Raw genomic sequence first — 26,927 nt, 5'->3', positions numbered from 1 at the left:
TGCCCTGTCTTCTGTCCCGTGTCAGGATCCCCTTCCTCTAGGGCAGGCTGGGAGAAGCAGGGAAGGCCCTGACCACTGCGGCCTGGACAGTTCTCCCTCCTCTCAGCCTCCAGGCGGGTCCCTAGCTCCAAGTCTTCTGGGGCCACAACTTGGTACTGCCCTGACAACAGAAACTTGACTTTCTACAAATGAAGTGTAAATCAACCCAGTGAGGGAGGAATATTCTTACCACCTTGAGAATAACTGCAGTGATGACAAACAAGGTGCTGGCACCCACGGGCTCAGGCTCTGGGGAGCTGTCAGGGCGTAATTTGCATGCTAAATACAATATTTTTAGCACCAAAGTTTGGAGCACTTAACTTGCCCTGAACAGTTAATTATGGACTTTGATCTTCTCCCTGAACCTAAAGGTAGTGCTAAGCCCTGGGTGAGGCTCCTGTCCCCAGGAGCACCCTGATTCTGGAAGGTGAGCAAAACAGGTCCCTAGTCTAACTCAGGGAGACCAATGACTCAGTGACCATCTCCTGGGGAAAGCATCAGGTCCCCAAGGGGGCTAGAAGCCCCAGGGACCCAACCCATCCCCATTGCACACATACCATGCTCAAATTCTGTGAAAGATCTTGACCCAGATGGATGCTTAAAAGTACATCCCACGATTAGGAATCTTATGAGGGTATACAAGCTTATCAGATGTGAGGATTGGAAGAGATGACAAAGAGAAGCAGAGGAAAGAAGGAAGGGAGGGAGGGAGAAAGGGAGGGAGGGAAGGGAGACCCAGAGCAGAGTGAGAAGAGCATTGACAGGGAGCAGAGGGGAAGAGGGCAGGGCAGGGGCGGGAGGCGGGGCAGAGGAAAGTTGCCCACAGTTGTCACGAGGCTTCATGTCTTTCTGCCAGACAGCAGATTGACAGCTAGAGTGGGTAGGGGGAGGGCTGGGCTCCACCCTCTCTCCCCTCTCAGCACTTCAGGGGCAAAGAAATGGGAGGAGTAGGACCCGACACGACACGGGAACACAAGGTGGAAGGGGGTGGCCCAGGCTCTGACTCTCTCCAGAGAGGTCCTGACGATGGTCTCTTGCTCTTGACGACAGGGTGGAAAGGAAGCCTCCGGTTTTCACTCCTCTTTGCCTTTCCCTAGGTTTCTGTCTGTGCCTGTGCCGCTCTGTAGAGTGCCTTTTAATCAAAGGATCATTCATTTGCCTTTACAGCAGATAGAGTCTGCACCCTTGCCCCCTGCCCTGCCCTTTCCTAGAGCACAGCCCAGGATCACCACCTAAGGGCCAGGCACAGTGGGGCACTTCACATGTCATCTTAGATGGGAACCGAAATCACACAGTCACAAAGGAGCAGACCCAGAGGTGACTGCAAGTCTTCAAGGCTTCAGGCCCTCATTCTTCCTCCTGAAGGACTCTCAGATGGCCCTGGGCTGGGGAAGGGTCCTGGGAATTAGAAGATGAGTTGTTCAGCAGGCTAAGAAATTGCATTGCTTCATCCACCCATCTGCTGTCTTCCTCAGGGAATACTTATTGAGCAATTCTTGTGCTTCAGGCCCTGGGTGAGGTGCTGGGATTAAAACAGTCAAGAATGGTCACCGGCCCTGCCTTCGTGAGTTCAGTCTAGTGGGATCACAACAATGTAAGACTCCGTTTCCCCCAAGGCAGAGCCCAGGGAGGGCAGACAAAGCACAGGCACACGCTGTGCACTTCCAAGGCACCCTTCTACTAGACGACGTGTGACACAGCAGCCTTGGTGTGCCTTGGCCTTGAACAATGAGGTAGGGCACCAGTGGGGGCAGGAAGACTCACAGCATGGACCACTACTTCCTGCGTGGCTGGGGCAGGAGGCCCTGAAAGGAGCAGCTGCAGATCCTGCTTTCCAGGTGGTCTCAGCATAGGCACAGCCAGTTGCCTGCAACTAGGAACACTGAGGCCTGGCCTGCTTTGGGGGCATTTCCAGCATCCCCTCCTATCTGGAATCCCTTCCCAAAACATCCCTGTCCCCAGGGACTGCATAGCTCCTTTTACCTGGTGGCCCAACCCTCTCTGTGTCCCACTGGCTCACTGTCCTCTTGGGTCCCAGGACCTGGGCTCAGTGTGCTACCTCTGCACAGGGCCCTGTCTGCGGGCTTTGCCCTCCCTGATGGCATGTTCTTCTCCTAACAGCCTGGAGTGAGGGGCATTCTTATCGTCTCCACTTACAGAACAGAAACCTCTCATACAGAAAGGGTGGTTTCCCTTTCAGGGTAGATCTTCTGAGTCTACATCTTATATTGTCCATTCCAGCCCAGGCTTCTGACCAGGCTGAGTGCAGCTGAAAGACGCTAGGATGGTCAGAAGATTTTTTTTAAAAGAGAAAGAATACCTATTTTGGACCAGACCTGTAGGGTAACAGCCTGGGGTGCATGTCAACAGAACCTGGGCTGCTCCAGGAAGCAAGTGGGTAGGTGGTGGGGACAGAGCAGTTCTTAGTGGGGCTTTAGGAGTGAGAAAGCCAGTCTGGGCATCTGTGTGCTAGAGGGTCCTCTCCTGCCAACCAGGTGGCCCTGGCTCTGCTACACTAGTTTCTGGGGGTGCACGGGGAAGCAGGAGGCTGGTGGAGGGAGAGCAGACCATCTTTGGAGTGGGGAGACCTACCCTGGTTTTGTGGGGTTAGAGGGGACGTGGGAAGGGGGTACCTGGTTGGAACAGCTTCCTGCTTCCTCGCTCATCACAGTTCTGCTACTTGGCAAATAAGGCCTCATTGGAGCAGAGGCCCAGAGAGGCGCAGGAGAGGGAATGGCAAGGAGGGATGTGGAGAGAACTCTGACTCCCAACCGGAGCCAGAGACAGCCCCAGGTTCATAGGAAGTGCTGCATGACCGCTCCACTGGCGTGTGGCGTTCTCCCGCATTCACACCTGGCTTCTGACACCCAGAGCTGCGCGTGGGGCCAGGGAGGGGGGCCACCTCTCTGGCATCCCAGGGCCAGGGGGAGTCAGAGCTGCACAGGAAAGAAGTGAAGGATGGCTATCCGGAAAGCGGGGAGGTGGTGCCATTCCAGGAATGGGAGGGCAGGGCCTGGGGCCATGGACTGTGCAGAGACAAAGCTGGACCGTCTACACCTGCTGGATTTTCCTCATCAGGCCCAACTCCCAACACTTTGTCCTGTTGCCCCCAGGAGTGTGTAAGTTGTGGGGAGGGTCATGTGGGGGGCCAGGATCTGTGCTGTGTCCAGGGCAGGGGAAAGCATGGGAGGGGCAAGAGAGGCAGGACACTGCCCTGGAGGAGACAAGTCCCTTGTTGGTTTTCTCCCAGAGCTGGCGGCACAGACCTCACCCAGGCTCTGGGTAGAGGAGGCGTGACCGGCTAGTGGGGCTGGCCCTTGCTCTATAACTGACCTGATCCGTAGGTGTTTTCCAGGGGGCTTCAGTGTCTCAGCCCACACCAAGGCACTGAAGGAGAGTCTCCCTTTCCTTTCCTGAGTGTATTGGCAAAGGGAAATGGGCAGAGGCTTCTAAGAGCATCCTTGCAAAAGGCTCCCAAAGGATGGACTGTCTATGTCTTATTGCAAGAGAAACATTCCTCTGATTTAGGAGGAACTGCAAGAAATGAATGTGTTGAGTGCTTATTAACTGCCTTGCCCTCTGACTGGCAGGGCATCAGGTTTAATTCTTACAACGACCCAGAGATAAGCATTACTGACACTGGATGATACCATCAAGCTAAGATAGTTTTAGCAACCTGGGATCTGCAACTAGTAAATGGCTCAGCCAAGATAAGAACCCAGGTCTGCCTGCCCGGGTCCACTAGACCCAGCCACCCAGTTTCCCTCCCCGACCTCAGCATAGCCTGGTTCCTGTCCTCTGTCCCTTACATGACCTTACAGCAAAAACCCCTGCTACCGGTGATACGATTCAGCAAGCAGGGAGGAAGCACCCTCTGAGCCCCAGACACCAGGGCACTAAGAGGGGACTGGAAGGAACACAGAAACAAGTGGGGCGTGGTGACGTGCCATGCAATGAGCAAGGAAGGTGGACCTGAGAGCAGCTCTGTCAACCTCACCACACTGGGCATTGGGACAGAATGCCCCTGAGGAAGGAGTGAGCATCTCCAGGGGGCAAGCGGAGAAGTGTTCGTGGGCAGGGACAGGCAAGTTGGATCTGGAAGGGCAGATCGGATCCCGGCAGGCACCGGTGGAAGAAGGGGACTCAGCATTAGCAGGAAGAGGGGCCTGGGGCTGGTGGGGGCTGCAGCAAGGCAGCAAGGCTGGCTGGTTTCAGAGTGGGCTGGAGCCCTGACTCACTGGAGGCCCTCACATGTTGGTGAGATGTGTTCTCTAGGTAAGCGCAGGGGGCATCAGGAAAGGAATGTTCCTGAACACAAGATCACCCCAGAGCTGCCATCTGTGTGTTCAGGAAGTCCTGGGGCTCCCTCCTTCCTCTCCTCCCTGTCACAGGCCCGGAGCCTTGTTTCCTCCCCTTCTCAGCCCTGCCGCTTGTCATTCTCTCTCTGGGGCTCACTCCCCTCAGGTTGGCTTTGGAGAGGGACACCATCTCCCCAGTCTCCTCATTTTCCATAGGCCTTTTCACCCCTGAGGAGTTTTCTGCTGATCCCCGCAGTCCTGCCTCCCTTCTAGACAGTGGCGGCAGCCCGTTTGGGCCTCTGCCCTACACTTTGCTGTGGAGACAGCTTGCCAAGCCTCCTTGCTCCTTTAGGATCCCCAGCCTCATAACTGGAGGGTTCCATCAACAGCTTCCATCTCCCAGCACAAGAAAGGATCCAGGTGGAACAATCTGGGCTACCTACACCTCTGGGGATGGCTAGGCTAGAGGATGCCATCTCCCAGGACCCAGGAATGTCCTCCTTGAGGTGGGCTGGATTGGTTGAAGCACAGTTTAGGATGGGAAAGGAGGCTGTCATATGGGTAAAGGGTAATGAGGGAGTTATTGGAGTAACATTGGTGAGAAACGACAGGAACAGAAAGTTGGAAGAGGAGAGAAGTGACGGTGAGTACCAATGTGTGCTGGAGATAGGCGTGATCTAATTGCATCCCTGAGATAGCAAATCTGTTATAAATACAGATGCCTAAGCCTGGAAAGTCTGGGTAAAGCCCACAGATAGCAAAGGGCAGAATTGGGATGCCAAGCCAGGTGTGCCTGGCTCTGAAGCCCCATAGGGCAGGGTCCCCATCTCCCACCACTGGCCCCCATTTCCTCATCCTGCACACAGCTGAAGAGGTCTTTAGGATGCATGGCATGTTCTGATTGCATCCTCCTTCTGCTGGGAAACCGACAGCAGCTCCCAACTGTCCCTCATCCTGTGTGGGAGCTCCCAAATCAGAATGGACATTAAGGTCTCTCCACCGAATACGCACCTCCCCACCCACACCTGGACAGCACTGTCCCTCCATCGGATGGCCACCATCTGCTCTCCATAGCAGCTGTGTCTCTTTCACATTCCCCAGCTGATCCTCTCCCCTTCTATCCAGTCCAGGCTTTGCTCCTCTTCTGCTCTGTCCTTGTCCTCATTCAACATACGCATCTTCTAGAAAACCCCTTCCTGATCGACCCCATGCAACACGGCAACTGCCTGGAGGAGGCAAGACAGGTATAGACTGGACTGTGCTGTCCACTGTCCCCATGTGGCTAGATACCCACATTTAATTTATTGAAATAAAAAAACTTGATTCCTTGGTCACACGAGCCACATTTCAAGTGCTCAGCAGCACCTGTGGCTGGCGGCTATCGCACTGAGCAGTGTGGATATAGAAGGCTTCCATCCTCCCAGTGCTGGTCCAGAATGGCTCCTAAGTTAGGAGTTTGGATACCTTCAACTAAAATGGAGTATAAAGGGTGAAGTCAGGCTTGTGGAGGGAGAAGAGAATGCTTAGGTTGGGACACTTTGAGTTGAAGGGGTCTACAGGACCTCCAAGAGGAGATGCCCAGCAAGACATTAGGGAGCTCTTATCCCCCTGATACCCAGTCTCCCCTAAATAGGGCTTGAACTTCCACTGGAGACCCTCTCCTTGGGAATTTCAAGGGTCTCATTCAAACCCAATTTTAAACATCCTTAGGGAAGCTCTAGAAGGCAACTGTGTTGAAATGGGACTCAAGGTGGATACTGTGTGTGTTTGTGCGTGCGTCTGTGTCTGGCTAGGAGCGGCTTGATAGGGCAGAAGAGGACACTGGTAGGTAATGAGGGGCCATGGGCTGGCCTGAAGTCACGTCTAAGAGTTATCTCTTAGAGGAAGGAAGTGGAGGAAGCAGAAGTGTGAGAATCTCTGCCTAGACTCAGGATTACCAGAGCTGAAATGATTCCAGGGGACAGTCTTGTCCACATGGCATCCCTGCCATTCACTGGACTCTAGGTGCAAAGGATCACCTACTTTTTCTAAATCTTTTCTTCAAGGCCTTTTCTCAGTTCTCAGTTCTTTCCAATAGGATCAGCCAGCTACTCTTCTTCCCCTTTGGTTCCTTCCTGATCACTCACACCAATGGATCTGAGCTCCCCTGGCTGGAAGAATGTAGCCCCAGAGCCTTCTCTGGCTCTCATAGAGTCCTAGATTTGGAGTTAGATCTGGAAGGGCAGATAGGATCCCGGCAGGTGGGAGACTTCAGAGTGCAAGGAGAAGCAAACAGCCCTGTGCCTCCTCCACTTCCCTCCTCCTGCCCCTCCATGTTCTGGGAAAGATAGAACTCCTAGGGACATCTTTAACTACAAGTTTTGCCTAAGGCTTAGTCTCAGTGAGACTAAAGAGATTGAGCTGGGCAGCTAGCAGGGAGTAGGAGGATGGAACAGTCAGCTGAGCGTCCCCTGCCCCCAGTCCTCAGGAGTCCAAATGGGAGAGAAAAAGACCTCTGATACCCAAGTTGCTGGTCATGATGTCTGCAGGGTTATGCTAAGGAAGGGCACAGAGAGAAACCATGAGACGCACCAGTGCTTCTCAGCCCTGGGTGCTCTTCAGAATCACCTGGGAATTGTTAATGATGCTCACACCAGGTTCCTACCCTGGAGGTTCTGGTTTAATTGGTTGAGGGTAGGGCCGGGCGTTGGTATATTTTAAAAGCCCCTCGCTCAGGAGATTTTAATGTGCAGGCTCAGTTTACGACCCTGGCTCTAGGACACACTCCAGCTTCCTGGGCTCACACCTGACTTTCCATGGTGGCCATAAGCTATGGCAAGGCGGTGGTAAAGGGCCCAGGGCCCAACAGGCTGGAGCTGTGGTCCAGAGGCCAAAGGATGGAGGACACAAAGCTGCTAGCTGTGCTGAAAGGGACTTGTTAATTCAACAGGATTGCACGTGGGCAACACATTTCCTCTGCCCCACCTCTCTCACACCATGCTGATGCCAGGCTGCTGATGCCAGGCTGCTGGCCCCATGCCCAGACTGGAGTGCCCAGCCCAGGAGAATGACATGCAGAGGTGGGCCTGCTAATCAGCTTGGCTCAGAGCTGGCCAATATGTGGGACAGATGATTCCTTTTCTCTGACAATTGCAAAACGTCCTTGAGTGGGAGGGGCTGCTTCTACTGGGCTGTCCAGTAGTGTAGGGAGACAGAAGGAGCAGGATAGAGCCCCAGGACATTCATCCTGTCCCCACTCCCTCCAAATTGTTGGCTGCTCTGCTGGAAGCTGAACTAGGGCTCTGGTCACATAAAGTTACTGTGAACACACACATATGCACACACATATACCCTACATTAGACAAATCGCATACAAGCACACCATACTAACGCTACTGGCCTCTATATGCAACTTGGTTCCACAGGCCAATCCATCTCTAAACAGGAGACTCAGAGCCTCAGCTTTCTTGACTTCAGAGTTTGAAATCTGGCCTTCAAACTGGACACGATGAAGGGTGAAGGGTGGCGCTGGGGACCAGAGACCTCGCATCTCACATAGGGTGACTTATCCACAGTTGGAGTGCACCCTTCCTATACCCCCCAAAGGCCATGAGGGAGACCCACGCACTGGGATCAGGGGCACTGGAAAGCTGTGGTCAGTGCAGCAACAGGTGGCTGGCTGGGACTTTAAACAGCAAGCAGAAACCTCCTTTGAACTTTTAGCTTCTGCCCCTTGAGCAAAGCACATGTGTCTGGCTCTCCCACCCCAGCCTGAGGTAAGGAGCCAAGAACACAAGACATGAGATGGGAGGATCCTGCTTCCCTCACTGCTGTACCTCCCACCATCTTCAGAGGGGGTCTGCTAGGATGCAAGGGCCCCTGTGAACTCAGAGGCGAGTGGCAAAAGGTCGTAGGTGTCTTGGACTGGAGAGGGGATTCATCTGGGGGGCTTGCGTCCCCAAAAAGGAGGGGGAGGAAGCCTGGGTTCTGTTGGAAGTGACTGGAGGACGTGTTGAAGGCAGCTTTCCAAGCCAGGGCCCCTTCCTCAGCTGCAGCCACAGTGGTACCTCTCCCCATGCCTCCGTCACCCAGGTTCCTGTCTCCTCTCGAGGTTGAAGGGGCAGGTGAAGAGTGCAGACGGGGAAGACGCCCTGTCAGAAGCCCAGCTGCAATTCCTACTCCATCCAGGCGAGAGGCCCAGGTTGTCTAAATTCCCTCCTCCCTTCCTCCCTTCCTCCCTTCCTTCCTCCCTCCCTCCCTCCCTCCCTCCCTCCCTCCCTCCCTCCCTCCCTCCCTCCCTCCCTCCCTTCCTTCCTTCCTTCCTTCCTTCCTTCCTTCCTTCCTTCCTTCCTTCCTTCCTTCCTTCCTATATATATGTGTGTGTGTGTGTGTGTGTGTATGGAGTCTCGCTCTGTTGCCCAGGCTGGAGTGCAGTGGTGTGATCTCAGCTCACTGCAACCTCTGCCTCCTGGGTTCAAGGAATTCTCCTGCCTCAGCCTCCCTAGTAGCTGGGATTACAGGCATGCGCCACCACACCCAGCTAAATTTTGTATTTTTAGTAGAGACAGGGTTTCACCATGTTGGCCAGGCTGGCCTCAAACTCTTGATCTCAGGTGATCTGCCTGCCTCAGCCTCCCAAAGTGCTGGGATTATAGGCGTGAGCCACCACGCCTGGCCAAGTTGTCTAAATTTCTGTCTGGGCTCCTGGCTCAGAACCACCCAGAGTGGCCACTGACAGCTCCTTGCCCTCTAGGAAGGACATGATGCCCCGCTTTCGGCTGTGGAGGGCCAGTTGCAGGGGTGTGCAGCCTACTCCATCCTGGACGTCCAGCTGGGCACCTGCCTTGACCAGCACTTTGAGGATGACTGTGTTGCCCTTGAGGGCGGCCAGGTGGGCAGGTGTCCAGCCCACCTTGTTGCGGGTGTGGACATTCGCGTGATGTTCCAGGAGGTTGATGACCCTCAGGAAGGTGCCCCTCTGGACCACCAGGTGGAGGGGTGTCCAGCCTGACTGCCCTGCAGCATTGGGGCCAGCCCCGCACTGCAGCAGTGCCGACACCGCCGCCTCCTCCCTGTGGCGTGCAGCTAGGTGCAGGGGCGTCCAGTTCACAGCTCCGAGAGCACCCATGTTTGTGTGGCTCTCTGCCAGCAGATGGATGATCTCCAGGTGGCCCTTGTAGGCCGCTAGATGCAGGGCTGTCCAGCCCTGGTGGGTGGGCAGCTCAAGGCTGGCTCCATACCTGAGCAGCATCTTGCAGATCGGGTGTTTGCCCCCGGTAGCCGCAGTGTGCAGTGGGCTGTAGCCGCTCTGGTCAAGGGCATCAGGGGCCGCTCCACTCTTCAGGAGGTGTTGGATGGCCCTCACTGTGCCCCGCTCTACTGCCAGGTGCAGTGGTGTTCTCAGGTTTCTCTGCTGAGCATCCAACTCAGCCCCCTGGCTGGTCAGCAGCTTGACGAGGCTAACATGGCCAAAGTAGGCGGCCACGTGGAGAGGGGTCTTGCCCTCAGCCTCATGCAGTTGGGGTTAGCCTGACGGGAGACCAGAAGCTGTGCCACATTCTCAAAGTTATTCTGTGCAGACAGGTGAAGAGGGGTCCATCCCTTATGTTCCTGGGCATCCACACAGGCCCCGTGGTCCAGGAGCAGGCGCGCAGTGCGGTCATCCCCATCCTGGGCTGCAAAGTGCAGTGGGGCCCAACCATCCTCATCCACTAGGTTGGCATCGGCACCGTGTGCCAAAAGCAGGGCACAGAGGTCGGGTCGCTGGTCCTGGATGGCGATCAGGAGGGGCGTGTATCCAGAGGCCGTCTGGCAGTCCATGTCTACCTCATGGGCCAGCAGCAACCTCACCTGCTCCACACTGCCCTGGGCCACCAGGAAGTGGAGGGGGGTGACCTTGTTCTCATAGATGCACAGTTCCTCATCTCTTGGGACCAAATTCTCACGGTCGGAGAGCTGAAAGGTCCACTTCAGGTAGTTTCCTGAGTCTGCTGGGAGAAAGATGGGGTTGAAATAAAAGACCTGTGACCTGTCTAGAGGTCATCATGGCCATCCCCCTGCCTCCTGGAAGTACCATCCAGGAACAGAGGCTAGAGCAGTAAGGGCAATGCCTTTCCTAAGCATGGCTCTCTACACAGCCATAACTGTTACTATTCAAGTTCAGGTTCTGTCGTCCTGGAGAACTGAGTCCTGCAGTCCTTTCCCCACAGATGAGGCAGAAAGAGCAGTGGGCTCAGGAGGCCTGAGTGCAAATCCTGGTTTCACCCCTCAGCATCCCCTGACCTTAGCCAATTCACTGCCTCTTTGAGCTTCCATATCTGGATCAGCAAAGAGAGGACAGACAATGACCAGCTCCTTCTACCATTGAAGGACAAATTACATAGGTAAGAGCTTTCAGGGGAGGGCCTGAGGGGAAGTAAGTAGTTGTAAGTTGTAAATAAACTTGTGATTGGAGCTCTATGATCTAAACTCCCCTCTGAGGTCTTAAGGATCAATATCCTTTTGCTCTACCCAGTGGAGTATTAGAATAAATGATTACTACCCAGGCCTGACCCTCACAGATTCTGGTTTAATTAGTCTAGGGTGTGCCCAAGGCAAAGCATTTTTTTTTTTTTTTAATTTCCCAAGCAATTCTAACATGCAGCTAGCCTTGAGAACCAATGCTCCACCTCTCAGGTCAGGAAAGGGGAAATCCGGTCTTGCAAGGACACAGACCTGAAGGGGAGGCGGCCAGGTTCCCTGAGGGCATGTGCCTTTCTGAACACGCAGCTGGGTGCTGGAAAAGGGCATCCACACCCTGGATGTGTGACAGGCCTGGGGAGGAGGGGGAGGCCAGGCAGATGGGGAAAGGGTGTGGTTTGACTCCACTTTCTCTGCTGTGAGTTCTCTGGTCCCACCCGTGGCACCCAGACTCACCGCTGTCCATCAGTTCCTGGCTGATGTCCTCATTCACCTGGGGAGGCATAACCAGCAGGCAAGGTGGAGATCAGAGGTGCAGTTCTAGCCTGTGCCCTCCTCCCCTCCTTCCCTCTCTCCAGCACTCCGGGTCACTGTCAGGACTCACAGCCCACCCTATCTTGGGAGACCCTTCTCCTTTGCTATGACTATCGCCAGCTCTCCAGAGGAAAACACTGAGCTGGAAAAACCCTCCAGAAAGAGGCAGCTCAGGGCCTTGCCTTCCTCTTGGGCCATGTGAACTTCAGGGTGGATCTGTGAGTTCAGCTAGGGGAGTCCCATGCTAACCCATGGCTGGTTCCCGTGTTAGAGTAGGGACAGGAGAGCAGAGGGATGATGTTGACACCAACAGCATGAAAGCTTGGGAGAGCCAGGCCTTCCTTTGCAGGACGGGAGTCAGCTTGGTCCCAAGCATGTGAGAGAAGGTATATCCTTCCCAGGGGCTCTGTGCTCCAGGCACCACTATCCCTTGGCGCACCTTCGTGCAAATTAGGGAAAGGTGTTCCCTCTGGATGGAGGTGGCCCCGAGCTGAGCTGTGCATGAGTGCTCAGTGTCTGGCCAGAGATCACAACAGTCCACACAGCGGGCTCCAGCTTAGCACGACCGTAAGGACTGCCCAACGCACACACTCACCTCCCGGGGCTGGCGCAGCAACAGCTTGCAAGACACCTTCCTGGCCAGGGCCTCGCTCTCTGGGACGACCACAGGACTCTGCAGCGGTGACGGCAGTATGTCTGTCTTAATGGTAATGTCTGCTCCATGAATGGGAGAAAGACAGGAAAGGAAGCAACAGGCTGGCCCACAGTACCCTCCCTGTTTTAGATGCCCTAGCATTCCTGTCTCCTCCCAAAATCCATTCCTGGATTGAACATAGGAGCATATGAACGTATGTTCATATACATGCTCGAGAAGGCAGGAAACTGGGTCATGGTGGGGCACCTTCAGCAAGTCACTGACCCTCTGAGTTATCAGGGTCCTTTCCCACAGATTGAGGGGGCAAGGTTAGGCGATCTCTAAGATGCTCACACTTACACACAGGTACATTTTCACAGTCCCCAAAGGACTGGATGACCTCATGGGCCATCCCCGGCCTGTGATCTCATGGCCTGGAAACATTTTACAAATGAGGGAACAGTAGCTCTGAAAGGACCCAAGGCTGGCTGGAGAGTTTGGCGACAGGGCCAGGCCCAGATGCTGTGGCTTCTGCCTTTTGGTGCCAAGGATTTTCTACTCTGCCTCCCACAGGGACATGCATTAACACACACAGAGCCCAGAACCCATCCTCAGCTACTCCTGGCTCCCAATGCTGCCCTCCCAGCCCCGTGATGCAGATTCTGCCTCAAAAAGTCCTTCTAGGCCAGGTACAGTGGCTCACACCCGTAATCCCAGCACTTTGGGAGGATGAGGCAGGAGATCACTTGAGGCCAGGAGTTTGAGAACAGCCTGAATAACACAGTGAGACCCCATCTTTTTTTTAAAAAATCTACAAATTAGCCAGGCATAGTGGTGTGCTTGTTCTGGCTACTCAGGAGGCCGAGGCGGGAGGATCTCTTGAGCCCAAGAGTTCGAGCTTATGGTGAGGAATGACCACCACACTCCAGCCTGGACCACAGAGACCGTATTTCTGAAAACAAACAAACAAAAAAAACACACACAAAAAAAGTCCTTCTAGGCCATAGGGTCAAAAGTGTCTCTCTGCATAGCTCCCAGGAGTGCCCAGTCATCTCCCCTCCCGGCCGCGCCCAGCTCCCAGTCCCTGGGCAAGGGGCACCAGATGAGCACCTAGAAAGCATGGCCTCTTCTTGGGGTCCTGGTCCCAGCAGCATTTCATCAGGTCCACCATCTGCTGGGCCTCGCTTGGCCATTGGTCAGAGACAGGCTGTAGGGAGGGCCGCATGCCTGCCATCACTTGGATAATAATCATCATCATGTTGAACCCTTCAAAGGGAGGCTCAGGCTATGTGGGTGCTGAGAGGTAGGGCTGGAGGGGAGCAGGGGAGGAAGGCGGGGACTCTAAGGATCCCGACAGGGCACGCATGCAGTGGGGGCTCCACAAATGCTTGGTGAGTAAACAGCTAGACTTTCAACCGACTTGAGGTTCTGTGTTGAGTAGCCAAGTCTCTCTGGTCTGGCTCCAGCCACCTCTCAGGTCAAGACTAGACATGACCCACATTGCAGGTCTGTGCTGTCCAAAAGTAGCAGGGCTGACAGACAGGCCTAGGTAAAGGCTCTGACTCTCAACGTTGCGAGGTTTTCCAAGTTTCCTGCAGTCTCTTTACCTGGCATATAGGTGGCAGGGAGCAGGGGTATGAGAAGGCAGAAAGGGCACTTTAGAAGCAAGGAAGTTAGAGCCACAAAACATGGGCTGGGGGCTGGGCTGACTTTCCCTTTCCTTCAGCTGTGACATGAGCCCTAGAAGTAGAGGCAGGAAGGAAGGAGGGTGAGGAGAGGAATCCCTGAAGAGAATACAGTTCCACACACACCTGGACTTGCACTCCTTCTCAACCCTCAGTCCTCCCACAGCCCCTTCCAGGAACCCCTCCCAGGGGCCCTCTTGCCCCCGACACAGAGCCATAGCTGCCTGCTTACCTGAGTATGGTTTCTTCTGAGTGAGGAGCCCCCAGATGACAATCGTAAAGCTGTGGATGCAGAAAACGCTTTCTGAATGACTTAGTTGAACATTCAAGATCACCCCAGCCTGGGGCGCCTACAGTTCACACAGGCCCAGGCAAGCCTCTCCACCAGAGTCCTCCCCAGCCCTCCGCCTCTCCAGCCAGAGTCCTCCCCAGCCCTCCGCCTCTCCACCAGAGTCCTCCCCAGCCCTCCGCCTCTCCAGCCAGAGTCCTCCCCAGCCCTCCGCCTCTCCAGCCAGAGTCCTCCCCAGCCCTCCGCCTCTCCAGCCAGAGTCCTCCCCAGCCCTCCGCCTCCGGCCAGACCTCATCCCCGCACTGTCCTGCCCTTTGGGCCATAGTGGCCAGGCAGGGTGGTGGCAGCAAGCTGCCTGCTGCGTGTGTGGCATTGTGCCTGGCCTCCTTCTCACCTGTACACATCATGTTTGGGCCCCGGGGCCTTGTTACTCTCCAGGAGTATCTCGGGGGGATGTAGCTGAGCATGTCCCGCAGAGCCGACCTCTCGATGTGCTGCATCTGGGTGGACTTTCCATCCACTTGGACAGGCCGAAGTCTGGAATCTGGGAGAAAGCAGGGGCAGGGATAAGGACGCGATAGAGTCACATGAACAGAAAACGGCTATGGCTTCTCACCCCTCCTGCCACCTGCCTGTTCCAGGGTAGAGCAGTGGTTTTCTACGGCACTCCCCCCAGCACTACCACTGACTATCTGGATGATCTTGGCCAAATTACTTATCTTCTCAGAGCCTCAGTTTCTTCATCTGTAAAGTAGAAGGAATATGAGTATTTAACTCATAGTGCTATTGTGAGCACTAAATGAAGTACCATGCAAAAAGCACTTAAACAGTGCCTGGCATGTAGTTAGGAGATGGTAGGTGTTACCATTATCCAGAGACTACGAATGAAGTTGCCACCTTCGGTGAGCTGTTCGTTTCACCTCCGGGGCCCTGAAACACTTATACCATGGACATTTATCTTCCCTTTGCTCCCATCCATTGAGTCATTCACTTGCCAAGTTGGCCATGCATTGAGGGCCAGGAAGGCTGTGGACCAAGGACTGGGCAGCAGATGAGAAAAATGAGACACGCCCTGTCAACACACACACTCCATATCCTCGTAAATACTTATTCAAATGGGGGGTCCAGCCAATAAGGAAAGTGTTTCACTTATGATTATATACCTATGTTGCGGTTAGTAATACGGAGAATCAGAGGTACGGTGAAGGTATATAATGGGGACCTACTGGAGTAGATCAGGGAAGAGCTCCCTGAGGAGGTGATGTTTAAGCTGAGAGCTGAATAATGAGTAGACCTTTGCTAGATAAATCGGGGGGGTGTGGGGGAACAGAAGGTGCAAAGGTCCTGGGGCAGAAAAGAGTTTTAGGAAGTGAAAGAATGTCCATTACAACCTTTCTTAGGGATTGTCTCATTTACACACATCTCCATCCAAATAAAAGAAAGTGTGGGGGGATAGGGATTATTCTATCCAATTTAGAAATGGGAAACTGAGTCCAAAGAGGGTTATAATAGGCATCCTGATACCCAGCCTCATGCCCCAAATTTCACTGCTTAGCCATCTCTGCTGCAGTGTGATCCCTGCCTTTAGAATTTGTCCATGAAGGCAACTGCTTAAAACCCTTGTCAGGCCGGTCAGGCAGGTGGATAATTCTGCTTACCTGGAGGAAACCCTCAAGTGAAAGGGAGCAGAGGATTGGCCAGAGCCCTTACTTTGACATGCATGTTGCTGTCCAGAAGGATGTTGCCTGGCCTGAGGTCCAGGTGGAGCAGAGGCGGCTTAATGCTGTGCAGGAAGTTCATGGCCAAGCTGGTCTCGTGGATGATGTGGAACCTGAGCTTCCAGCAGAGGCTGTGGATGGGCAGCATCTTCTCCAGGGAGCCATTGGCCATGAACTCCATCACAATACCCAGGGGCTGCTTGCACACCCTGTAGATGGACACAATGTGCTGAAACTTGATCTTCTCCATTTTGGCAGCTTCTTCAATGAGGTAATTCACATCAGAGCTATGGAGAGGGGAAGCAAGATATGGAAGGGGGTGACCCATTCATTACTACAGCAACCAGAAGAACACAAAAACTAGCCATCATGCCAGGCTGTGGGGACCCAGAGAAGCCTCGGGAACTTGCAAGGTAGTGGAGGAGGACAGACATGAAGCACCATTTAGCAGGCAGCATAGATTACAGTCCAGCAGCAACAAGGCAGGAGGTTAAGGAGTTTGCAGCTAGGAGCCAGTCTATTCTGCAAAGGTGGCCACCAAAAAGCGCGTATCACAGTTTATCGTTTATTCTGGTTGCTTGTTTCTATGTTTATCTCCCCTAGTAGATTTTGAGCCCCTGGAGGACCAACATGATGCCTCATGCTTCTGCTTCAAAACATCATTTGTTACCATTTAAATTATGGAAGTAATACGTATACCTTGTAGGAAACATAGGGAATATAGAGAGCTATATAAAAGAAAAATAAATAATCAGGTATGCAACCTTCCAGAGCTAGCCTCTGTTGATATTTTGGTAAATCCTTTTACTATCCACCTTCAAGGTATCTCTTTCCCTTTCTCCCACCCTTTCACTCCTTCTTTCTTCTCTTTCCTTTTGGATCACATAGTATGTGGAGCACGAGCACTTCCCCGCATTCCCTGCATTTGTGGAGCCCCACTGTGTGCATGCCGTCGGGATCCTCAGAGCCCCTGCCTTCCTCCCCTGCTCCCCTCCAGCCGTATCTCTCAGCACCCACATAGCCTGAGCCTCCCTTTGCAGGGTTCTTCCAAAGCATGATCTCCCAAAGCTGCACACTATTCCATTTTATGGATGAACTGTAATTATTCATCTTTATAATTCCCACAGCACATTGCCATGCACTGCACAATACATCTTTGTTGAATTCGAACAGAAGTCACAACTTAAGGGAAGGCCTTACAAAATAAGCATTTGCAAACCCTGTTGCTCATTTCACTGTATGTGCCCACAGAACAGTAAATATGGATTGTTTTGGGATTGCGGGGATGGGGATTAAGGAGAAATGACAGATTTGAGAGCACAGTATTTGCAAAACTGTGATGCTGCTGCAGTCAGAGCCTGCTGGCAATGTGCTTCCGGGGCCTCCCTGGGAAGCCAACTGGAGAGCCCCAACCTTCAGGAAAAACCACATGCTCTTGCTGGCATCTGGACAGGTTGGCTAGTGTAGGTTTCTCCCATTCTTGTTTACTTGTGCCAGAGATCTCTTCTCCACCTCTGTGATATTTTTAATCTGTCTTCTCTCATCCTCTTGGGTTCACAGGAACCAATGACATCTGCCATGACGTGGAAAAAAGCATGGGATGTGGGGATCACACTACCCTGATTTCAAATCCCAGTTTCACCCCTTATTACCTGCATGACCCTGGGCAAGTGGATCCTCTGGGCCTCAGTTTCTAAACTAAAAACTGGGAATTATTGTACCTGCCTTGCACAGTTCTTTCATAGCTTCATACCCAGAAGTCTTGAGAGCATTGACTGCTGTCTCTCCTCTTCCTCATCTTGCTGCACCCACTTTCGTCTAGTTTTTGGTACCTGCACTTCCCTGAACACCTGTGGCTAAAGTCACCAACAGCCTCTATATTGCTATATCTAACCAACAGTTTTCAGTTGTCAGTGTATAGTTCAGATCTCTCACTCTTTTTCTTGAAACTTCATTACTTGAGCCATGTGTCAACATTCTCCTGCGTTTCTCCTACCTTTCTGGTCACTTCCTCTCTGTTTCCTTTGCAAGCTCATATCATGTTACTTGACCACGGGGCTTGGTCCAAGAACCTCTTCTTTGCTCCTCTCCCTCTATAATCTTTCTCTAGTCAATCTCGACATCTCCAGTTGGATATTCAATACCAAATGCGTTTAAAGCTAACCTCCTGATTTTCCCCTGAAACCTGCTCTTCCTCCAGTTTTCATCATTTCAGTGAATGGGGCCTCTGTCCTTCTAGTCCTCAGAATAGAACCCTCGTGTCATCTTTGACTCCTTTCTCCCTCTCACTTCCTACAGTCAAGTCTTTGCAAATCCTGCCAGCTCCAGCTTCAAAGTACTGTCGAGCAACAAGCTGACCACTTCTCACCACCTCTCCCGCAAGGTGCATCTTGCCCCAGGCCTCCTAATTGGACTCTCTCTTTCTCTCACTTCCTCTCCACAATCATTCTCAAACCAGCAGCCAAAGTCGTATTTTAAAATTTAAGTCACAGCATGTCACCGCCCTTCTCCAATGGCTCTCCTCATCACGGTAAAAGCCAAAGTTCCTTCATGGCTGACAAAGTCCTACAAGATTTGTCCCCAACCCCAGGCACAGCTTGCTGACTTCCTCTCCTAATCACTCCCCTTTCACTGTGCTCCTGGCACACGGACATCCCACTGTTCCTCCACCGTGCCCAGTGTGGTCCCACCTCAGGACCTTTGCACCTGTTGTTCTCTCTGCCTAGAACACTCCTCCCTAACAGAGCCACATGGATTACCCCTTCACTTGCTTCAAATCTCTACTCAAATGGTACCTAATTAGTGTGTATTTCACAGAGGAGTCTATATAAAAAAAGCAACCTCATCCCAACTCTTATCTCCCCTATACACAGAGGGCCCTGGCATTAATATTTTTAGACCAAACCATTTCTTAGAAAATCAGACTTCTCAACTCTCCTTAGATATTTTAATCAAGAACTGTCAGGTGGTCATGAGTGCTATAGCTAAAAAGTTTATTATTCATTTGCTATTTATTTTGTCTTCCTCCTTTAGGTTATAAGCTTCATGAGGTCAGGGACTTTGTTTTTTTCACTTAGTGCTTGGAATGAATGCATCTCATCCATGCTTTTGTTTTGTTTTGTTTTGTTTTTTTGAGACTGAGTCTCACTTTTGTCGCCCAGGCTGGAGTGCAATGGCGTGATCTTGGCTCACTGCAACCTCTGCCTCCTGGGTTCAAGCAATTCTCCTGTCTCAGCCTCCCGAGTAGCTGGGACTACAGGCACCTGCCACCACGCCCAGCTAATTTTTGTATTTTTAGTAGAAACGGGGTTTCACCATATTGGTCAGTCTGGTCTTGAACTCCTGAACTCAGGTGATCCACCAACCTTGGCCTCCCAAAGTGCTGGGATTTCAGGCATGAGCCACCAGGACCGGCCTGATGCCCTAGTTTTAATGACCACTTATAACAAATGACTCCCAAGTTTTAATATTCTTAACACCAATCTTTACTCTGACGTCCGCTTGACAACACTTCTTGACTATTTAAAGGCATCTGAAACTCAACAGGTACAAAGCTGAACTCATGATCTTCCTCTCCAAACCTAGGCCTCTTTTCATATTCTCTTCATTAATTGTCAACACTGCCATTCAATAAATATTTATTGAACACCAACTATGTGCCAGGCACAGGAGACAGAGCTGTGACCAAAACAGACACTCTCATGGAGTGGACATTTTAGTGGACCCTCCATTCCTTTGGGCAAGCCAGACATCAAGTTAGCTTTGATACCCCTCTTCCTCATCATGACCCTCCCCATGACTAATCCAGCACCAAGTCAGGTGGATTTTTAGCTTCTAAATATGGCTTAACCCATTCCTTTCCTATCTCCACTACCAACACTCCAGTCTAGCCCCGATTACCCATCTCTTATCAGAATGAAGATAACAATCTCCTAACTTGACCAGCATCCACTGTACCCCTCCCAATGCATTCTCCATACTGCAATTCTGGTTAATCCCTCCCATTATCACCACTGCTACCTGGCTGTAAATGCTCGGTGGTTTTCCACTGCTCTTTTACTCTCCCAGCTCCAGCCATCATGGCCTTTTCCCATCTTTGTACTTACCATGCCCCTCTTGCCACAGATTCTTTGCACACTCTGTTGTCTGTTCTTGGAAAACTTTCTCCTCCTCACCTACTTAACTCACTCATTCTTCACATTTCAGCTGTAGCGCAACTTCTTCAAGGAAGCCTTTTCTGATCTCAAACTTTCTATTAATGAGCTCTCTTAGAACCACAAATCTCCCCTTCTTAAGCTTCTCACAGTTGCACATTTACATTTACATGTGGGATTATCTAGTTAACGTCTTCCTCCCCCTAGGCTGCAAGCTCCTGGAGAGAAAGGACACATCTGTTGCATTTATCATTAATCCCAGGGTGTAGAACAGTGCCTGACACATAGTAGAAGAGCAATAAGCGTTTGTCAAGTGGATGAATGAATGAATAGCTGGAAAGAAGATCTAGTAAAGTAATGCACGTAAAGCTCCTAGTATAGTAATCCATACATACTAAGCCTTAATTACCATTAATTATCTTACCCCTCCACCCAGGGAATTCCCAGAACTTGGGAAGGGAAAGCGGCAGGAGTTAGCATCAATGTCTCACAGTGTAATCATGTCACTGCCATCTGTTTCATTTCGTTCTATATTCCAAAGGCTATAAATGATTTAGACAAATCCTAGCATAATCTGACCCTCCTCCAAAACCAACAGGCAGATGTTGAGGGAGGAAGGTGAGTGGGCCTTGGGCGATTTCATTTTTCCTCTCCTCATAAGGTGGGGGAAGGCCTGGGAATTGAGTGTGTAGCACCTGAGGCTGTGTCTTAAGGGTTTGCATGGTAATCCTAGAGAACCACAGATAGCATCCAAGTCAGATGCCAGTCGGAGAGGCTCCCGCCCCAAACTCTCTAATTGATGTCCCAGAGCCTTGGAGGACATGATTATCATGCTCAGATTTAACATCCCGAGTGTCTTCTTCATGGCTGCAAAGTGCAAGCACACAGCTAGTATATGCAACTCCAGTGGGAATGAGACTGGATTCCAAATCAGTGGGAAGACAGAGAACAATAGAAACAGCGGGAAAGAGGTAGGAAGAGAAAAATGGGGGCATGTCAAGGCGTGGCTATAGTGCACGTGACGACAGCAAGGGACAAAAACAAAAACAGACATCAGAGAACTCCAGACTTGACCTTCCAGGGGCCTGTACAGGCCATCAGGTCGGGCAGTCTCCATGCCCCGACCTCCTCAGCCTGCACTGGTTGGGAGGGGCCTCCTCCCTCTACCCACCATGGGAAGAGAGAACATGATTCCCTGCAGATCACTGAGCAAAGTGCCACAGCCTCCCAGGAAGCTCAGCCCTGCCCTGAGAGTTGGGGTGAGTAGGAGGGGGGCAGAGAGTAGTCAAGAGCAGTCATTGCCACAGGACACCCGGGGAAGAAGGCGCTGTAGAGAAGGATGGAAGGAGGCAGGACAAGTTCAGAAGGTTAGATAGGATAAAGGAGTCTTTGGTAGGTAGTTCCCGCTTGCCTTTGACCTCTGTTGAGTCTACAAACAGGTATTGTGCCAGCTCTATTTTGGTTAGGGAGACAGGTATGACTGTGCCTGGGAGGCTCAGGCTACTGGGTGGAATTCAGAGACACTGCGGGGTACAGTCCTCAGCCCCAAACTCAGCCCACTCCTTCCTCGCAAGCTCCCTGGGTCCAAAGCTTGCCGGGCTTCAGTTTCTCCTCCGAGAAAGGGGAGGGCGTGGCTGGCAGTACCTGGTGGCGTCGGGTGGGAGGCAGGGAGGCACTTGATGGCGCACTCTGTCGGCCAGCGCCTGTGCCGCGCCTGGAACACCAGGCTGAAGCCGCCGCTGGCCACTAGGCGCCAGTCGCTCTTGAAGTCGTCGCGAGTGAAGACGGGGAGGCTGCCCAGCCGCTGCTCCGTGGGGTCGGCTGCCATGGGGTCGGTGCGGCCGCCTGGCCCTTCTCTTGCTGTCTCCGCGCCGCGCACTCCCGCTGGGGCTGCTGCCTGGGTGGCCCAAGGAGCAGCCGCTTCCTGCTCCTCCGGTCCGGGAGAGGGGAAAGGGGAGACGAGCCGGCACTGCCTCCTTCCGCGCCCAAGAGGGGCCGCTCCTGCCCCGCAAAGGTGGGGAAATCCCAGACGTGAGCTCTGAGACCCCAGCAGGGATGGAGCGACCTGGGCCTGGGGAGAGGGTATTTCCCTCCGAAGCCCTCGCATTTCCCCCGTCTCAGCCTTGGATTTTCCCCAGTTCTCTGTAGGGAGGGATGCTGGGAGGTGAACCGAAGCTGGAAGAAGTCCAGCCTGAGAAGCTGGATCCAGTTTATTTAGGCCCAACGCTAAGTGACATCAGTTAATGCATTCCTGCAGTGCATTCAAGAGGGTTTATGAAGGATTCAGGCCTGGACCCCTGTCCCTGTCCAGCACGTTTGGGACTCAAACAATTTTAATGGGGATTTTCTGGTCTGAATCTGTTGGTCTGACTGGTTTCATGTTTCCTTTATTCTTGTTGGGGTTTTGTTTGTTTGTTAGCCAGCCAGCCTTGGTGTGCTATAGGTTACCAAGGAGGGGTCAGCAGGGACAGAGTGGCGGGGGAGGCTGAGCTCCTGTCTGCAGGGGACTCCCTTCCTGGGGCTGCGCTCTACCTAACCTCAGAGGGATGGACCCCAGCCTCGGGGTTGGCCCAGTTACTAGGGGCAGTTTGTTGCCAGGGATAAGAGGAGGCTGTAGCTGGAGCATGACCAGTGCTGAGCCTGGAGGTTCCCCTGGGTTCTGGGTCCATGGGATTGCCCTCTCACCTAGGAGACCCTAGAGCAGGGAAAATGACAAGTGCTTGAACAGACGGGTCTCCCCAGGGGCACTGACCAAGTGGGCCATTGCCCAGAGACAGGTATACCTGCAGGACCTGTGTCCACACAAGGCAGAGTCAGCCACTTCTTGCCTACAGCTGGGTAAGTCCACAAGGAACCCTCAAAGTGACCACTGTCAGGTTTGAGGAGCCCACCTACAAGAGGAGGAAGTGCCTTGCCTTCAGCCCAAACCTGTAGAGCCCCTCATCCATGCCACAAGCCCACCAGACTCCCAGGGAACAGTGTAGGCGTGATAGGCAAACAGAAACTCCCTGTGGAAGCTGGAGAACTTGCTCCCTCCATAACAACTTACCTGCAACTTCCAGGATGAATTCTGGCAAGCAGATTAAGGACCAAAGATTGGGCCTGGAGACAGTTGTCATAGAAACTAGTGATAGCCACTATTAATTGAACATTCACTTTGTTCCAGGATCAGCGACTATTTCAGTTACTGCATTGCTTTACAGATATTATCTTGTTTATCTTGCAACAATGTTATGAGGTCAACATCTCCTATTTATAGATGTGGAAATTGGCCTTACGACAATAAGTAATGAATGGACGCATAGCTAGTAAGTGGTAGTTGATATTCAAACTCAGGTCTCTTAGTTTCTATGGAAATGGGTTGGCCAAGGGAGGATCAGGGAGTAGCCTTTTATGAATACAAAGAAGGGGGAGAGAGAGTCATGCTCCCTGGAAGAGGGTGGAGATGATGGAAACTGCATCCGGAGCAGGACATATCCCCCAGACGTATGTCAGAGGGAGGCCCCCGGCTTGCTTTGGCTGGAGCAAGGCAGGGCATGACAGAACCCACTGCTTCTGGAGTAGCCCTGCCTGCCTGAGTTTAAAGCCTCTGCCAGAGAAGTCTGGAAGGTGATAAAGGACATTACTGTCAGGGAGACCAGGAGGTCAAGAGGATGTTTCATACCCTCTACTGGGAGGGTGAAAATGGAGACTGGGAAGGTGACCAGCCACCTAGCCCTGCAGAAGTTTGACTGAGACCCAGATCTTTGACATTCAGGAGACCTATCTCAGCTCCTGGAGGAAATACCAGGGGTGAATGGCCTGAGTCATTTCAGCAATTCCCCTTGATCCACTTATACCTGAAGCGGCTCTCCAGAGAGAGGAAGTTACCAGAAGCTGCCATTGTCTGCCTGCAGAGACTGTCACAGGAATGCTGAAGAAAGCATCATTCCTAGAGGAGGGGACACCCAGGGCTCAAGGCAGGTTGCCAAGATCCCGAACAAAACACCACTGAATTTCTCACAGGGCTGAAGGTGGAGGAACTGCAGGGGCAGGGCGTATTACTGCTGACCCACCTGTTGAAACTCTCTGCGTGGGTTCAAGCACCCCCAAGGCTTCTGAGGTGTCAGGCAAAATAGACACATTCATTGACCCAGAGGGACTGGATCATTTGACTGGGCTTGTGCTGCTCCTTATAGCTGTCTAACATGGGCCAGGGCAAAGGCCTAGTAGGATAAGCTCTGGGAGAAGTTGTAAGTGGAAGGACCCTTTCTGAGTATAAGGTCACAGAGGCAAAGAACTCCTGGATCTCTCATTAAAAGTAGGGTGAGGTTTAGGGATTTGCAAAAGAGCAAAGTCAACTCAGAGGCTGCGGTTTCTTTCCAGTGGTCTGAGTGCACAAGTCCCTAGGTCCTGGCTGGTTGGGAAGTCAGCAGCCAGTGTGTGGAGGGGAGAGAGCTGGGGGGTTGGGAGGGAAACTTGACCTTTACCCATATCTACCTACAAATGGGAATGGATAATGAGGTGGTTATAGTCCAACTATGACCCCCACCCACCAGAAGGGGCAAGGAACAGGTTCTAGCCATAGACGTTTTACCCCAAAATGCTCTGAGTCCTTCTGACTGACTTCTATTAGTGTATTTTGTTTGGGCAGATGAAGATGGAAGTGTTCTGGACTTGGAGTTATTAAATGAATTTTGTGTGTATGTGCGATTGTCTTCGGGGAACCTAAAATGTTTAGCCTGCCCCTCCCAGGCAAGTGAGCTGGTACAGTAGCTCTGCAATACTTTAGAAGATGCTGAAATCCGATGTGAGCCTTTCCCCAAACCGGAATGACAAGCTATTTGCATATAGGGAAGTTTCCCAGTCTGCCCCTGTTCTCCACCCTGCAAACGTGTCACAGAGAACCCTGGACAGGTTCTGGCAGGCCCCAGCCTCTGGTAGCTTGTGTACTGAGGTTGGTCAGGATAAAGGAATGTATGCAGGAAATTGGAACATCTGTTCAGGAAGCAGGACTCCCAGAGCAAAAGGGATTGAACGAGGCAATAGGAACAGGTTTAAATGCTGGAGTGAGTGAGTCAGTCAGACTCGCATTTAAACCCTGACTTCTTTCTATCACTTAGCATTTGTTTAACCTTGGTCACATTATCAAATCTTTCTGGGTTTCTCCATCTGTAAAATGGATGATAATCATAATAACCATTCCAAAACATTGCTGTATATTATACTAATATAACATGATAATATAATATAATATTAGTTTAATATACCTAGTATATTTTTAAAGGTTATAATTCTTACAACAACCTTTTGGAACAGTTATTAGGATTATCATCCATAAAATACACCTAAATACTAGGTATATTTTTAAAGGTTACTTTCCTTAGGTATATACTAGGAATACTCCTAGGCAAAAGAATGAACCAACTGATACTTCACACCTGAAAAATTAACTAAAAATGAATCATGGACTTAAATATAAAATGTAAAACTATAAAAATTATTAGAGAAAATATTCTGGACCTAGGATTAGATGAAAAGATCTTAGGCCGAACCTCACAAGCACAATCCATAAAAGGGAAAATTGATAAACCGAACTCATCAAAATGAAAAACTCTCACTCATTGAAAGACCTGGTGAAGGGGAAGAGAAGAGTGCAGATGGGGAGAAAATGTTTGTAAAGCACATATTTGATAAAGTGCTAGTTCCTATAGTATATAAAGAGGTCTTCAAACTCAATGCTAAAAAAATTATCAAATTAGAAAATGGGGAAAAGACATTTCTCTGAAGAGAATGTACAGATGACAAACAAGTGCATGAAAAAATGTTTAACATCATGAGCCACTAAGCAATGCAAGTAAGATACCACTACCTACCTATCAGAATGGCTAAAAATAAAACCGAAAAGATAGTGGCAACACCAAATGCTGATGAGGATGTAGAGTAATGGGGTCACTCATATGCTGGTGGAAATGTAAAATGTTACGGCCACTCTAGAAAAGTATTTGGCAATTTCTTATAAGACTAAACATACGATTGCCATACAACCCAGCAATTGCACTCTTGGGAATCTATCCCAGAAAAATGAAAACAGTGTTCACACAAAAATCTGTATACGAATGCTCATTGCAGCTTTATTTGCAATAGCTAAAATCTGGAAACAGCTCAGATGTCCTTCAGCTAATGATGGCTAAACACACAATGGTGCTGTATTACCGAACAGGACTCAGCAACTACTGATATACACAGCCATTTGGACGAGGCTCCGGTGAATTCTGTTGAGTGAACAAAGCCAATCATAAGAGGTTACGTACTGTATGACTCCATTTATATTGCATTCTTAAAATGACAAAATTATAGAGATGGAGAACAGATTAGTGGTTGTCAGAGGTGAGACTGGGAGAGAGGCAGGTGGGTGTAGCTATAAAAGGTTGGTGCAAAGGATCCTTGTGATGAAATTGTTCTGTATCTTAACCGTGATGGTGGTCACATGAATCAATGCATGTGACAAAATTCCATCAAATTAAATGCATGCACAGATGCACAGACACACATACACAAACACACACAAATGAGTGCATGTAAAACTGACGGCACCGGAGTGAGAACTATGGATTGTATCACTGTTGATTTCCTGGTTGTAATGTTGTGCTATAGTGACATAAGATGTTACCTTTGGGGGAAACTGGATGAGGGTATCAGGGATCTCTGCATAAGTTCTTAAAATTGTGTGCTTATCTATAATTATCTCCAAACGGAACATTTAAAAAAATACATATAAAGTCCCTTTCTCTTCTTCCTCCTCCTCCTTTTCCTCCTCCTACTTCTCCTTCGCCCTTCTATTTCTCGTTCTTGTCCTTATTACTAGGTAATGTTATATTCTTGGAAGGAAAATATTCCCACAATAGGAGAAAGGCAGTAATCTGACATTTACCACAGAGCACCTTAAGGAACACAGCTACGTGTCCCCCTGTGGACACGTAGAAACCTCAAGGAGAAAGAGAAAGGCCACTGTGTTAAATGTCTGAGGTTGGAGACAATGGTGAGAGGGAGCGAACTTGTTCCAAGACTCAATACTTTGACCAAGGTGATGGTCAGATAAGCTAAGACCCACTGACAGGGCCAGGATTCTACCCAATTCACAAAATATGAGAGTCAT

The 26,927-nt window shown here is 51.2% G+C and overlaps 2 protein-coding genes across 2 annotated transcripts in view; both read right to left on the bottom strand.

Moving 5' to 3' along the window:
• Positions 1-8,861: 8,861 nt before the first annotated feature.
• ANKK1 (ankyrin repeat and kinase domain containing 1) lies at positions 8,862-21,935 on the bottom strand. The gene is given in 12 exon segments (XM_005579672.5): positions 8,862-9,833; positions 9,836-10,303; positions 11,232-11,268; positions 11,905-12,023; positions 13,054-13,209; positions 13,861-13,910; positions 14,312-14,372; positions 14,375-14,428; positions 14,431-14,461; positions 15,628-15,922; positions 21,434-21,461; positions 21,464-21,935. Coding segments are annotated over 12 exon segments (2,565 nt in total). The 5' UTR covers positions 21,897-21,935; the 3' UTR covers positions 8,862-9,000.
• Positions 21,936-25,876: 3,941 nt separating this feature from the next.
• Positions 25,877-26,927, bottom strand: part of TTC12 (tetratricopeptide repeat domain 12) — a 69,413-nt gene continuing 68,362 nt past the window's right edge. The window contains exon 22 of the mRNA XM_045371010.3: positions 25,877-26,043. Within this exon, the coding sequence (XP_045226945.2) occupies positions 25,949-26,043 (95 nt within the window). The 3' untranslated portion in view covers positions 25,877-25,948. The remainder of the gene's footprint in view (positions 26,044-26,927) is intronic.

Source organism: Macaca fascicularis, chromosome 14, assembly GCF_037993035.2.
Source record: "Macaca fascicularis isolate 582-1 chromosome 14, T2T-MFA8v1.1".
NCBI classification, from domain to species: Eukaryota; Metazoa; Chordata; class Mammalia; order Primates; family Cercopithecidae; genus Macaca; species Macaca fascicularis.
Note: the sequence above shows the minus strand (reverse complement) of the source record. Positions and strands in the feature narration are given on the sequence as shown.